Source organism: Charadrius vociferus, unplaced genomic scaffold, assembly GCF_000708025.1.
Source record: "Charadrius vociferus isolate BGI_N301 unplaced genomic scaffold, ASM70802v2 scaffold450, whole genome shotgun sequence".
Classification (NCBI taxonomy): Eukaryota; Metazoa; Chordata; class Aves; order Charadriiformes; family Charadriidae; genus Charadrius; species Charadrius vociferus.
Window position 1 is genome coordinate 1,785,579 of NW_009646931.1, and position 13,377 is coordinate 1,798,955.

At 44.8% G+C, this 13,377-nt stretch overlaps 1 protein-coding gene across 1 annotated transcript in view; it reads right to left on the reverse strand.

Moving 5' to 3' along the window:
- The window catches only part of EGFLAM (EGF-like, fibronectin type III and laminin G domains), a 57,687-nt gene continuing 44,310 nt past the window's right edge, over positions 1-13,377 (reverse strand). Inside the window, exons 18-23 of the mRNA XM_009894709.1 lie at positions 10,852-11,032; positions 5,779-5,857; positions 4,756-4,899; positions 2,019-2,102; positions 838-941; positions 1-282 (exon numbers count right to left, since the gene is read on the reverse strand). Of these exons, the coding sequence (XP_009893011.1) occupies positions 128-282; positions 838-941; positions 2,019-2,102; positions 4,756-4,899; positions 5,779-5,857; positions 10,852-11,032 (747 nt within the window). The 3' untranslated portion in view covers positions 1-127. The remainder of the gene's footprint in view (positions 283-837; positions 942-2,018; positions 2,103-4,755; positions 4,900-5,778; positions 5,858-10,851; positions 11,033-13,377) is intronic.

Genomic DNA, 13,377 nt, shown 5'->3' on the forward strand with positions numbered 1-13,377 from the left:
CCCTTTGGTGCTGTCACCTTCCCAGATGGTGAACGTGGGCCAGCCGTAGAGGGCTGTGGCAGCCAGCTCACGCTCAGCCACACACGCAAGCACATGACAGGTCCTCGGCACCGGGATTCCTCTCTTGTCACTTGGTCCCACACATGTTGATGTTCTTCCCATCAGCAGCATCCTCCACCAGGGAGATGTGGTAATCGGTTGAAAGCGTGAAGTGGGAGATGCACCCCACCAGGCCCCGCATGTACTGCCTGTTCGTGTGCAGGGCGATTTCCTTCATGCCACCTGGGGGAAAGGCAGCGATGAGACACTCTTCACCCACATGGATGTCCGCTCCTGCTCGGCAGACTGCACGCCCAGCAGTGCCACTAGCCTTCCTTGCGCATCTCAGAAGTGAATTTTAATTTACAGGTTGCTCTGTGCTTTTTTTTTTTTTTTTAATACAGCTTTTAAGCACTTAGAAAGTACAGAGGAAATAAGCAGGGGATAATAAACTAGGATGCTAATTATTTATTGCAGAAATTGTAGCACCAGTAAGAGCTGAATAAGCTTGTGCCCAGATTCCCACTAAGGTGCGGGGTTTGCAGCTGACACTCACTCTTTCTCTATGCACCTGCTGGGGGTACCACAGTGCAGCCCATGGCACTGGTCTCTTCTCGTACCAGTCCCCCACATCCCACCCAGAGAGGCCTCCCCACAAAAAACAGGCTGTGGAGGACCAGAGGCTGCTGCATGAAGTCTTCGCCTTAACCTGGACGGAGCTGGGATGCCCTGCCTTGCAGCCAACCTCACCAACACAGAAACGTTTCCAGGTCCTGAATGTGAACAGTGAGCACTCACCTACATAGAGATCTCCATTAATGTTTAACTGCCTCATCTTCCCAGGGGATTTGCCGGTCCTGGCACCGTAATCATCCACAGTTACTTTGCCAGACTGTCCATCCCTAAAAGGAAAACCAAACTGCTCTCATGCACCCAGCCTACAACCAGGCGGGAGGAGGAGCCGCAGCATCTCCCCCTCTCCAGGAGACCAGCGCGACTCAGTGCTCAGCAGGGTTCGTGGTGAAGGCATGGGACTGATGCTGGGGAGCCTCACAGACAGCAGTGTGCTACAGCATCCCAGACGCTTCAGGGTGCTTTTCTTTTTTCTGGGGACTAAGATGTCAGAGACCTGCAATGGGTGTGGGACACATTTGCAGAGGAGACAAAACTGGGAAAAAATTAAATCACACAGCTGGAGGAGAAGGGTGGATGGACAGGTTCTGATGTGTTGTTAAAAATCAGATGTAATAAAAAAAGTAAACAGCAGAAGCTTCAACAGAAGGGAAGAAACAGGCAAGCTAAGGTAAAACATACTTATAAGCAGATTTGTTTCTTACTAGAGCTTTTAGGCCACTTCCATTTTATAATTGGTCAATAACCACATTGGCAGAAGAGCTACTTGATGGGCTCCTATTCTCACTGAATTTAGTAACGAGTTGTGCTGTCAGCCTGCGATTTCAGGGAACCAAAATCTCATGAAGAGAGGGATATGTGCTTTCCCTGCTGGGCACACTTGCCTCACATGAGGTAATGAGTTATAAATATGAGTTATATATACACTGCAAGATGTCTGCACCTCCTCCAAATAGAAAAAGTAGGCATACACTGTCCATGCTCCAGTGCTCCCGCCAGCCCGCAAAATGCTCACTAGGGATTTTCAAAATGCAGACATTAAAGAAAAATACTCTTAACCCAACTGGTATGGGTTTAATAGAATGCCTGTCACAGCCTCAGAATAGCCCTGTGTGACTTTGGCAGCCTGCCTTGAGCTGTACTGAGCTGGCACTGTCACCTCTAATACAATAATCTTTGTGTACATCGTCCTGAAACAGCCAAGTTGCTAACAGTTCAACTCCTAAGCGATGGGAGAGCGTGGAGCTGCAGTGATTCACACCTGACCAGCATCCAGACACGTCAGCCAGCACCTTTAATGGCAGGGTCGCTCCCAAATGCCTCCCAAATGAAGCGGGGCCACTTACCGAACAGCCTTGACTCTGTGCCACCGGCCATCGCTGAAAGAGCCATTCACCATGATGGAAGCAATACCACTGCCCAAATTGTAGCTACAATTAAAAAAATTAAAATGTTACTGCCTCCCTTGCAAAGACCGGCTGCCTGCCAAATTTGCTCAGATGTCCTTACTCTGTGCCCCACCTGCTCAGCCCCCAGAGCTCCCCTTATGGCTCAGATTCTGGGGTGACTGGTGCAGTTCTTTGGCAGGCCAGCAGTAATCCACCTATTTTGCAAAGTCACGCTCATGGACCATCAAGAAAAACTCCTTCCTGCCCAGGTCAGAGAGGGTACCATCACCACCATCCCATGGGAGCAAGAAGGGGCCCTCTGCATGGCAGTTCCTCCCCGAAACAGGAGTTTATGAAGGTCAGTGACCTACAGACTTTTGACCTAATGGGAGACAGCAGTGGGATGTTGCAAACACAGTTAATAAACAAATTATTACAAGAGCAAGCAAGCAGCAAGCATGCGACCTGTAACAGATCCACAAATCATCTGAACTATAGGGAAGGTTGAGACCTGTAGTGTTAGAAAGGATGAAGCCTAGTAAATAAATGCAGAGATAATCATTAAGTTCTCTGCTTCAGTTGCAGCACTGATTATTTCTTTGGTTTTGCTGCTACTAAAATTATTCAGCAGACATAATGTCCCCATCATGTTTACACTTCAGGCATCTTAATTTCTGTGCCCCAGAAAGTTGGGCCAGCCTTCAGGAAGGGGAAGTACACGCTACAACACAGTGACCTATTGGCTGCTCAGCTGCCTAAATAAGCAGGATGAAGCAGCCTGAGCCAGCCACTGCTGGCCTTCAGCCTGTACCAAACTAGAGAGATTAAAGCCAAAATCATGGTATCTTCAAAACAGGCTGAACCTGGAATTTAATTCATGGCCAGGGTTAGGTGCTTGAGAACACCATGTTAAGCCGTGAGCTGCCCAAAGCAAAATGGTTGTCCTAAATTTGACTCCTGCCCGGAGGTTTAAGTGAGTCTCAAACAGCGTCTCCTTTCCCTCAGGATGCAGATACCAGTCCAGGTTGAGAACTACAGAAGGACTTGGGTGTTGCGGATTGTATTAGACCTTTGGTTACAAAAATGAGATTCATAGCCCTAATGAACGGGGATCCCTTACAATAGCAATAGCAATATAACCTTCTACAGAAGCAGGGAGCAATGGAAAGGATTTACAGCAGCAGTTACACTGCACAGGGAACCTATTCTGCTAGGCCATAGAAAAAGGGAAAGAAAACGTATGTTTTGAATTTCAAACTGGACCAAAACACAGATATTTAATTTTGGGCTGCAGAAGAATAGTTCTAACCAATTCACAGTCCTGATATTCTCCTGACCTCACCTCTCAAAGGGTGGAAAAATAGCATGAGAATCACTTGTTCTGAAAGAAGATGATACTACTTTTTTCTGCATTTGTCCTTTCACCATCTTCTTTGGTGCTCCCTTTCAGTATGTAGTGATTGTTTATGAGAGTTTTAATTTGAGATCTTAATTTTTCACCTTCCTAAATGCATGTGGAAGGTATAGGTATTTCAATAAAATTCAGCTGTTTCGGTCTAAAACCTTTGTGTACCTTCATCTCTAGGATAGCAACAATCCTAATAAAAATGCCCCATGATAGAAAACAGACAGAATAAAGTGGCCCCTTACTACCACACACCTTGGGAAAACAGGCTCCCCCAAAGACATTTAAAAAATGCACCATTTCTGCAGTCAGTTCCTTGTTTATAAAACAATGAGGAAATCAAGAGTTTTTGCGAAGTTAACCACAGAAGATCACATGAAAAAAAAAAGCTTAAAATAAATTAATTTAAATAGAAATGTACAACTTGTCTATGCGTCCATGGTAGCAAACAACAACCAGGTAAGTCAAGCAAAAGATAGCTTCAAATTAGCTTAAATGATTAAAAAAATCTTTGTCATTTAATCAAGGGTCCCACAACAATCCATAATAATGATGCCATTTGTAGTCTGCTGTTTCAATTTTTCTCTTACACAACCTTAAAGGCGATCATGAGGAAAGACAGGGCTTTCAAAAGGCAGGAGTCCCAAAAAAAGCACCATGCAAAAAGTTGGACGGAGTCTGCCTAAGTGTCTGCAAGGGAGAAAGCAATTCCAGAAAGAGAAGATGAGTTCAGCCCAGCATTTCCCAACACTCCCCAGTTTCAGCTTTTTGGCAGTAACAAAGCCTGGTGGCAGCGTGGTTTGTGTCGCAGGGTTGGGTACTTGGGCGTCTGAGAAGGTGGGAGCCCTGCTCCCACGGGCACTCTCTGGTGAACAGTGAACCTGCGGTGAGCACCGGTGTCATCAGAGTTTTTCCTGGACCCCTGCGCTCTCTGCAAACCCCACACCTATTCTGCTTCAATGAGATGGCAAGCGCTTCAAGAGGCATGGGGAGAGTTTCTGACAGTACTCATACCCCCCATAAGGTGAATTTTAGAAAATCACATTAAAAGATGGATGGTTTAAAAATTCAGAGGGTGGGAGGGAGGAGGAAAGATGCAAAGCTTATAGCACGTTACCTCTTCAACTCACATCCTTTCCCAGACAATAGTGGGACCCATCACTGAACAAAACCTTGACGATGCAACTGTCTCACACTATACCAAAGGACAAGTGTGCTGGTTGTGTTATGGCAATTCCTTCAAGCTCTGAGTGTACTTTGTGCAACACAAATAAGGGAGAGAAAGTTTACCTGAATATTAATGCTCCTTCTTGAAGGCCTAGAGAAATGAAATCACTGTTAGGTCGCATGGGACTGTCTCCCCTCCACATCAAAAGACCATCCTTCATTGTGGTTTTAAACCTCATGAACACATTCGTTCTTGATCCTGATACCCTGTTTAATGTAGAAGAAGGGAATAATAGTAAAATATTGAACTGGGACAGTCTTCTTTCAAAAAAAACCCCAAAATTTGAAAGATGATGCAGTACTTCTCTGCTTGTCTTGTGGGTTACTGTCTTGCAACCTGTCTACACGCTGATGTGCGAGGGACTCTGGTTCACCACCTCATTTCCAGTATTTTGGAATGGGGGAATTGAACTTGTCCCTCCAGAATTCCAAACACAATAGCTACTCGGTTACTCCACACAAAACAGAGAAAATCCTTTTTCTCCCCAAGCCTAGTGTGAAATCCAGTCCAACAAGAAATTTTTGAGAATGTCCAGTAGATTTGGTGCCCTCAGAAGTCAGTGGAAGAAGCATAAGAAGGGCAAATCAGAAAGTCTGGGTAGGTGAGAGGTAGTGACCTGCAGGTGAGGACATTTGTGAAGTCTTCTCTAGCCAGTGGCTGAAATACAGGCAGATGGAGGAATTTGTTGAAACAACCCACAATTTGCTGGAATTTGGGTATCTTCTAGAGTACAGAGCAGTCAAAAAGAAGTTTGAAGACTTAAATTTTAAGCTAACTCAAGAGTTAAAATCCTTAGTCTCTTTACAGATACAGCCTCTGTATGTCTGTTCTTTGCTGTCAGAAAGGGCATACCAGTCTTTCTCCATGCCAGACACACACTGTGTGTGCCTTTTCTTTACAGGTTGCAAGATGCTTAGACATTGGGCCATAAGCATATGCATAGAAATATATAGTTTTCTCCTGAAATTTATAAATACAGCAAATACAGCTTAAAACACTTAAACATACAACATCCTTCCACCTGAGGCTCCTAGCACTATAATGGTTAACAAAGAGAATATTTATGTTGACAGGAGATACGTTACCTTTTCAGGATATCTGGATTATCATATGTGAGGTAACTGCGACCAATAAACTGTGGGATTTCAATTGCTTCTGTAATGGCTGAAAAGTGAATAAAAGTATGAAGATGAGTGTCATTTAGCTGACATGGAAGCGGAAGGAAAGAAACAAGACTGTTTTACCAATTTACTCCTGCCTTGGCAGGTACCTGCTGTTCACACAGAACTGAGCTGAACTCACTTTGCTTTGCAAAGTGAGTACCTGAATGCAGGGGCAGTAGCTGAGGTAGTTTAAACCACTGACAGTCCCTCTGCTTACAGCCTTCATGTCTTGGGCCTAATGTATTGTTCCACCATAAAAGTTAGCGCAGGAAAACACGAAGTATTGGGAAACATGGCAAATTTTATTTTCATCCCAGTTTCCACATTCCTTGATTCTCCATGTGGTTCAAGCCACCGTCCTGCCAAAGCTTGTGCATTAACCACCGTCTAAGAAACTCCTCTCCAGCTCCTGATGGAGCGCCCTGTGCGCAGCACGTGCTGGGACCTCTCATGCCCACAAAGCAATGCCCAAAGGCAGCACAGGCAACCTGTGAGCTCCCCATTTTCTCCTTGTGCGTGTGTGGCCTTGCACAGAGGGGCTGCTGCCCACGCAGGGGTCACCTCTGGGGTGCAGTGTCGGGGGAGGCTATCTCCAGGGAGGGCATGCCAGGTGCCCCTAATCACTTCAGGACTATTGAAAGCAACCGAGACACTACGCTAAAGGCTGCATGACAGAGGCTGCAAAGCCTCTCGGTGCCTGCATTGCACGTGCTGCAGCGCTGCCTTGGAGGGTGTTTCGCTCAGCCCTCAGCACTGTCCCACGCACAGCATCTCCCATTTCTCTAGGGACAGCAGTGGTGTACAGCTGCTGGGACGGCAGCACACATTGCAACCAGACCTGGAGCTGGTGTACCCCTACCCATGGAGAAGACTTTGGCAAAATAACTCAGATATGTGCTATAAATCACTGAATACCCCTGATACGCAGGCTATGAGCACTGGCCTGAACAGGTTTTCTTCCGAGTGACATCCTACAGTTTGCTGCTGATCTCTCATAACTGACTGCTGCATTAATATAAGCCAGTTTTATAAATTCCTTAAAATAGCTGCCTTCATCCTATTTTCTTCCTGAGAACTAATCCCTTCAACCCACAGCTAATCCCAACTGTATAAATTTCAGGCTTTTCACGGCATGGATGCTTGCTTTCTTTATGCAATGCAGAGGCTGTCTGTGCTTTAGGAGCGTGCTGTAACACAGATATGCAACAATTGGTGTAGTCTGGCAGCCATCAGCAGCAATATGAAATTTAGCTCTAAGGGCCAAGACTGAGAATTTCAGATAGTGACAAATGCCTGTTTTCACCCGTAGTGAAATCAGGAGAGCTGCCTAATGTGTCTAAAGAAACCATCACCAGCGGTCCGCAGCCTGCAGCCTGCCAGAGTCGTCGGAAGATTGCAAAAGATGTGCTACACTTGGCCAGACATCCCTCGCCGGGTCTGGCGCTTTCTACACTGGATGGTCTCTGACCACGGTGGATGGCAGCAGAGTGTGAAAGGAGCCCTTCTTCCCCCATCACATCCCACATCGGCACTAGAGCCCCGCTGCTCCCGCCTTTAGCAGGGGAAGGTGCCCGTGCCACACAGCAGCCCTTGCCCTTACTCTAGCACTCTCATTTCCTCTATGCAGCTTGATGGGCATTTATCTCTGTTTGCTCTTCTGTATGCTCTTCACTTGCTGCACTGAATTTGCCAGCAGAAAACCAAGTAAATTTCAGCAGCACCCTTGATGCATGCAGGATCTTTGAAACTGGAAGGGAACAGGGCCACTGCGGAGATCTAGGACTAAACACCTTCACTCTCTGCTCATCGTGGTTTGGCAGAGAGGCACCAAAGCTGTCACGACAAGCGGGGAGGGCAGCCTGAAGTAGCATCTACTGCTACAAAGCACTCGGCCAGCTGCCTGACCCCGCTGCTGGAAGAATACAGGGACCAGCTCCACAGCCACTGCTCCGCACTTGCCAGGTGCTCTGGATGCAGTTTAAAATATCAACAGGATGAGGTTTAAGGAAGCACTATCTAACCCCAGAAAATATTTTGGCTTATTGACAGAAGCTTGCCAGGCTTAATGGAAATCCAGCATCCAGCTTGCTCGAGCAGACACAGACGCACAATGACAGAGCATTTTTCACATCAGTTGCAGTACTTACTGTTTAGGCAGTAACTTCCACACTCTGCAGTGAGTCAGCACAAAACAAAATAAGAACATTTTCATTTTATTTTTCTATAGCATAAAAATCTCCCTTCATCCAGTTACATGCCCACTTTTCTGTGATCCCCGCTTCCCATTTGCAAAAGCAACTATAACCACCTACGAAGGTAGCCCTCTTTTATTATTGTTTTGCCCCAAGTATTTATATTTGCTTGCTCAAAACACACAAAGGTGCAGACAGGTAGGACCAGCACCAAACCCCTCTGATAGTCCTAGTTTTCAAATCCCAGTGATTCACCATAGTTTACTCAGGATCAGCTCTAATCAGGGGAAGACAACAGTTTGCTGTTCTACTCCATCTTACAATTAAGTATAAAAATACCTTTAACACTCCCCACAGCTTGGACAAAAGATATAAAACCCAGCAATGCCAGCAGAAACTCTACTGAATCCTCAGCCAACGATCCATTACGATATGAATCAATATCTCATATACCTCATACCAGCATCATTTGAGTTCTGTAGGTGGTATGTATAATTTTGGAGAATGAGGCATAGTCCCTCACTAGCAGTTTGTTTTTTCAGGCTGTGGGGTTACAGCAGCCCACCAGCAAGCAGGATGGAGACTGCCCCTTCAGCCTCTCACACACCAGCTGAGTGTGCTAACCAAAACCCCATTCTGAAACAGAAGTGGACACACATGTGCATCCTGCCTTAGGCCTGTCTATGCCCTACTGAAGAGACACAAGTAAGGATTATTTTGAGAAATCTGCTCCAGGTTCATCAGGGCTGTCATGGACTGAGGGTCAGGAGGGACCTCCATGCTGTCTGCATACCCATCAGCAAAAATGTGGATTTTCAGTGGTAGTTGAGGCTGCACAAGTGCAGTGGGGTTGAGAGGCACCAACAGCAGCCACAGGCAGCAGAAACAGAAGACAGGTGAAATGAATTAAGGTTGGTGTCCTGGTTTCAGCTGAGACAGAGTTAATTTTCTCTGTAGTGGTCGCTGTGTTTTCAGACTTGGTATGAAAGGAATGTCAATAATACATATTGTTTTAGTTGTTGCTAAGTGATGTTTATACCGGTCAAGGATTTTTTTCAGCTTCCCATAGAAGCTGAGAAGGAACATAGACAGAAGAATGGAATGGCCACTGGAATATTCCATACCATAGACGACATGCTCAGGGGTTGGCCAGAGGGGAAGGAATCTGCAATCTCTGCTGGGGTCAGGCTAATTAGGCAGTGAGAGTGACTTGTGTCTTATTTTTGTTGTTATTATTATTGTTGTTAATAATAATAATAATAATTATTATTATTATTTTCCTTTTCTATTATTGTTCTATTAAACTGTCTTTATCTCAGCCTGTGATGTTTTTTTTCCTATTCTCCCTCTTCTCCCTCACCTTCTTGGGAGGGGAAGAGGGAGTGAGCGAGCAGCTGCATGGTCCTACTGGCAGACTGGGGTTAAGCCACAACAGCTGGATTGACACCTCTGGTCCAGCCTAAGCCAAAGGTGCAAGGGGTTTTAGAGTGTCTCTGAAAGCCTGGACACCCATTCAGGTTACGACAGGGAGGAGAGCGGCGCAGCATACCAGCTGAGTGGCAGCACTACCAGTGCCACAAGGCAGGAGCAGCAGCGGGCAGCTCAGGACACTGCTCTTGGGGCTTAGGTCAGACTTAGACAAGTGAGGAACTCTGTCCCCAGCAATGCATAGGAGCTCACTGAACGGGCAGGCAGTCACACACCCAAGCTGCAAGGCACTCAATTGCCTTGACCCCCCCTGGAGATTTCGGTACTGCTGCAGATACCATCTTGAAGTCAGGAGTTTAGCACCCTGCACATACCTAGAAAGCCAAAATCACAATTCTCCCTCCTCCCCACCGTGAAGCCGGGGTAAATGACGTTACTGCAGCTATTAGTTAGACCACAACAACGTAAGCGAAGGGGTTGCTTGCATTGTATTTCAATAAAATGTTTTTGTTCTAAGATATTGTCTTTTTGGAAGAAAAGGCCAATCTGTTCATCACGATTTAACCCAAACCACTACTTTTGACTTTGAAGTTCGTGCCTGTGAGAAATGAAGGAGTGGGTGGAGACAATAATGTCAGTCAGCTCTTTTGAACTGAGTTCGCTGTTACATTACAAAACCTTCCCTGAGGAATTTTTCAAGATCAAGCCACACAGAGGGGAAACATCTCCATCTAGTGGAAAAACCCAAAGCACAGTTTTTTTAACACTTTATGCAATCTGAACACTTTCCTGAATCTAAGGTTTGAACTATTACAGTCCCTCTGAGGAAAGAAGAATAACGTGCATCTGGGCAGGTTTTCCTCCTTGGTGGTCTCCATTGCCGTAACAAGGTTGGGTTTGTGCAGATGGTGAAATTACCATCAGAGTGTCTAAAAAAGGACTAGACCTTTATGTGTATAAGAACAGCATTTGTTGTGAGCCCTAGGAAGGATAAAATTACAAGGTTTATCAATGCTCAGGCTTCAGGACATAACATAATCACTGGCTGGAGGACGTTGGCAGGAATTCCCTCTTTGTACAGCACTGCATGATTAGGAAGGTGTATAAAGTGTTCGGTGTTGGCCACGTACAATCAACCAGATACCAGGCTGCTATCTATGGATCATAGTCCTCTGCTGGGATAACCGTTACCACATTCCTAAATAACAAAATGAATTCTTCCCTGGGTACGTGGAACGTGCTGGGATGCAAAGGGAGTTCTGGCCTCTGGGGTTTCTATTTTGAGACATGCATACAACAGCAGTTGTAGGTGCTAAATCTCTCTTCTTTTTGTGATCAACTCCGGATCTTTGGATTGAGATGCAGCCATTGTTACCTTTTTGGCAATGTTGCCCATCGAAGCCCAGGGGACAATCACATTCATAGCTGTCCTTCTTGGGAACACAGGTGCCTCCATTTGCACATGGTGAGCTCACACAAGGGTGGACAGCATTCACTAGGTTGATTCCAAAAGTGAAATCCCGTTTGACATCAATTGTCCGGTCATTCAAGATAATCTATGTGTTAAAAAAAAAAAAAAAAAAAGAAAGGGAGGAAAACACATGCTAAAAACTTCCAAATTCCCGATATTGTACTGCTAGTCAGAAGACTTCTCTAAAGATTTCAGAGAAATGCAACCCTCAAAACTTGGCCAAAAAACCTATTTCTTGTAATGTGTGTTTTCCAGTCACAGAGGTCCAACTCATTCTGTTGCTCACCCTGACCCACTGGAGATTAATTTCTTTTGTGTTTTGTGACACAGCCTGAGGCAACACCCATATGGGGTGAAGCTGTGTGGGATTTACCAGCCTTGCGTCTGAACACCCATGTGATGCTTTGTAGCTGAGCCGTGAGCTAGGATGGTAAAATTAGATGAGCGTGGCTGAAGAAAAGCATTTCTGAAATCAGAAAACCTCCCAGGAGACAAGTGTTGACAACAGACAGACTAAGCAGAACGACTTGTTTTTCACATTTTCTATTGCTTTCTAGTATCTCATCTTGCCTGAAAGAAGCTAGAGTTAAGACAGATGAAAAACATAATTAATGACTTCACAAAACTGTATATAAACTGAAGAGAATTGCTAAATGCTGGGATTTTTCCAATGTGTCAGCAACATATGTTCTCCGATATAAACTGACATTTGTATAATCTCAGCTGATACCTTGTCAGAGAGATTACATGTGGGTGCAGCTTCTGATCTCAGCTACATCAAAATAAGAAGTGCATTTTCACAAACAAATAGATCTTAAGGCCAAAATGAGGATGGTAATAGTTACTCTGTCTCCTGCAAAATTCAGACAATGCACCTTAGGGGGGTCCTACTGGGAGAAAGCGTTGCATCAAGCATATATACTCAAACAGGACTAAACAACTCCAACAGCAGAAAAACATCCAGTCCTGTTGTACAGACAGACCAGTGAAGATTCCACTGCCTTTTCAGCTTCCTTCTAACTTCTGGCTACATTGTTCCAGAGGTTAACAAGCCCCCACTCTTAAAAACCTGTCTCTTATTTCTGCGCTTAAACTTATCTTCAGCTTCCAGCCATTGTTTCTTATCATGCCTTTTTCTGCATCATTTCAGAGCCAGGTACCCAAAGAAATCTCACCGTCATGTAGGAACTAGCAGAACACAATAAAGTATATTCTTAACTTTATCTGAGTAAACTAAATAGATTGAGCTCTTTCTATACACAACATGTTTTCCAGTACTTGGTGATGTTTGTAGCATTATTTCTATACAATTCTCAAAAATCCTACTATGTGTAAACAGCAGTCAACTAACAGCGTCCCAGTGCCCAAAAGACAGGTGATACTCTTCCCTGACATCCCATTCAGGCCTCTAATAAGGCAAATCCACCTTCTTAACTAAATATCAGAAGTAAGGCCTCACACTCAGCATTTCCCAATCCTTATCAGTGCCTCTGTACTCTAGGGTACAACCCCTCACCTTGCAAGTGTGACATATGTTAATTGCTCCTAGGGTCCCCATCCTGTACTCCAAAATGCACTGTATTTGGTCAAGCCTATCTTTCCAATTATGTTTGTGTGACTGACCTGTTCCCATCACTACGACACGCTTGCCCAGTTTTCCTGAATTTCATGTTTTCTGCTGGACAGCTGACAAAGGTAGCAAAAAATGTTGGACCAAGTGATGAAACCCTTTACAGTGAATTGCAATTACCTTTCTGCCCTTGATCAGTTGTTATGAGATGCACTATTAGAGTTTTTTACTTGTTAAGTAAATCTGATGCAATAATTCAGTCATTAAAAACTCTGAGGATTGAAGGCCAATCTTTCGGCTTTATCTGGATTATTTTAATTATGCCTAGGGACAGAAAATGTTAGTTCAGTTTGAACTTTCTTTGGATTACTCATTAGGACTTATTATGAATTTACAGATTTATTCTCCAGAAGAGAACTGCACCATGCACAGCTGACTCCACTGGAACATCACCTCTAACGTCTGCCAACAGTGAAAAAGATCTCTTCCATTCATCTGCCCTATATAAATTCATAAGAGGGGGAGACAGTGAGGCATGCAACTGCTGTGTGGTAAAAGAATACGCTAGCTGGCCTGGGATACACTTAAATTTGCACCTTCTTTTTCTCTTGTTACTGTATTGTTTACATCAGACATTTAGCTGCTTCAGTGTCCATACATGGAAGTATTTGAGCATTTCTTCTGTTCATTTATTTATACATGACGCTGCAGGGCACTCTGAGGACTCTAATCTTGACATAGCTTTGTGCATCATTCTGAACTTATAGAATTGTAGAATCATAGAATGGTTTAGGTTGGAAAGGACCTTGAAGATCATCGAGTTCCAACCCCCCTGCCACGGGCAGGGACACCTCCCACTA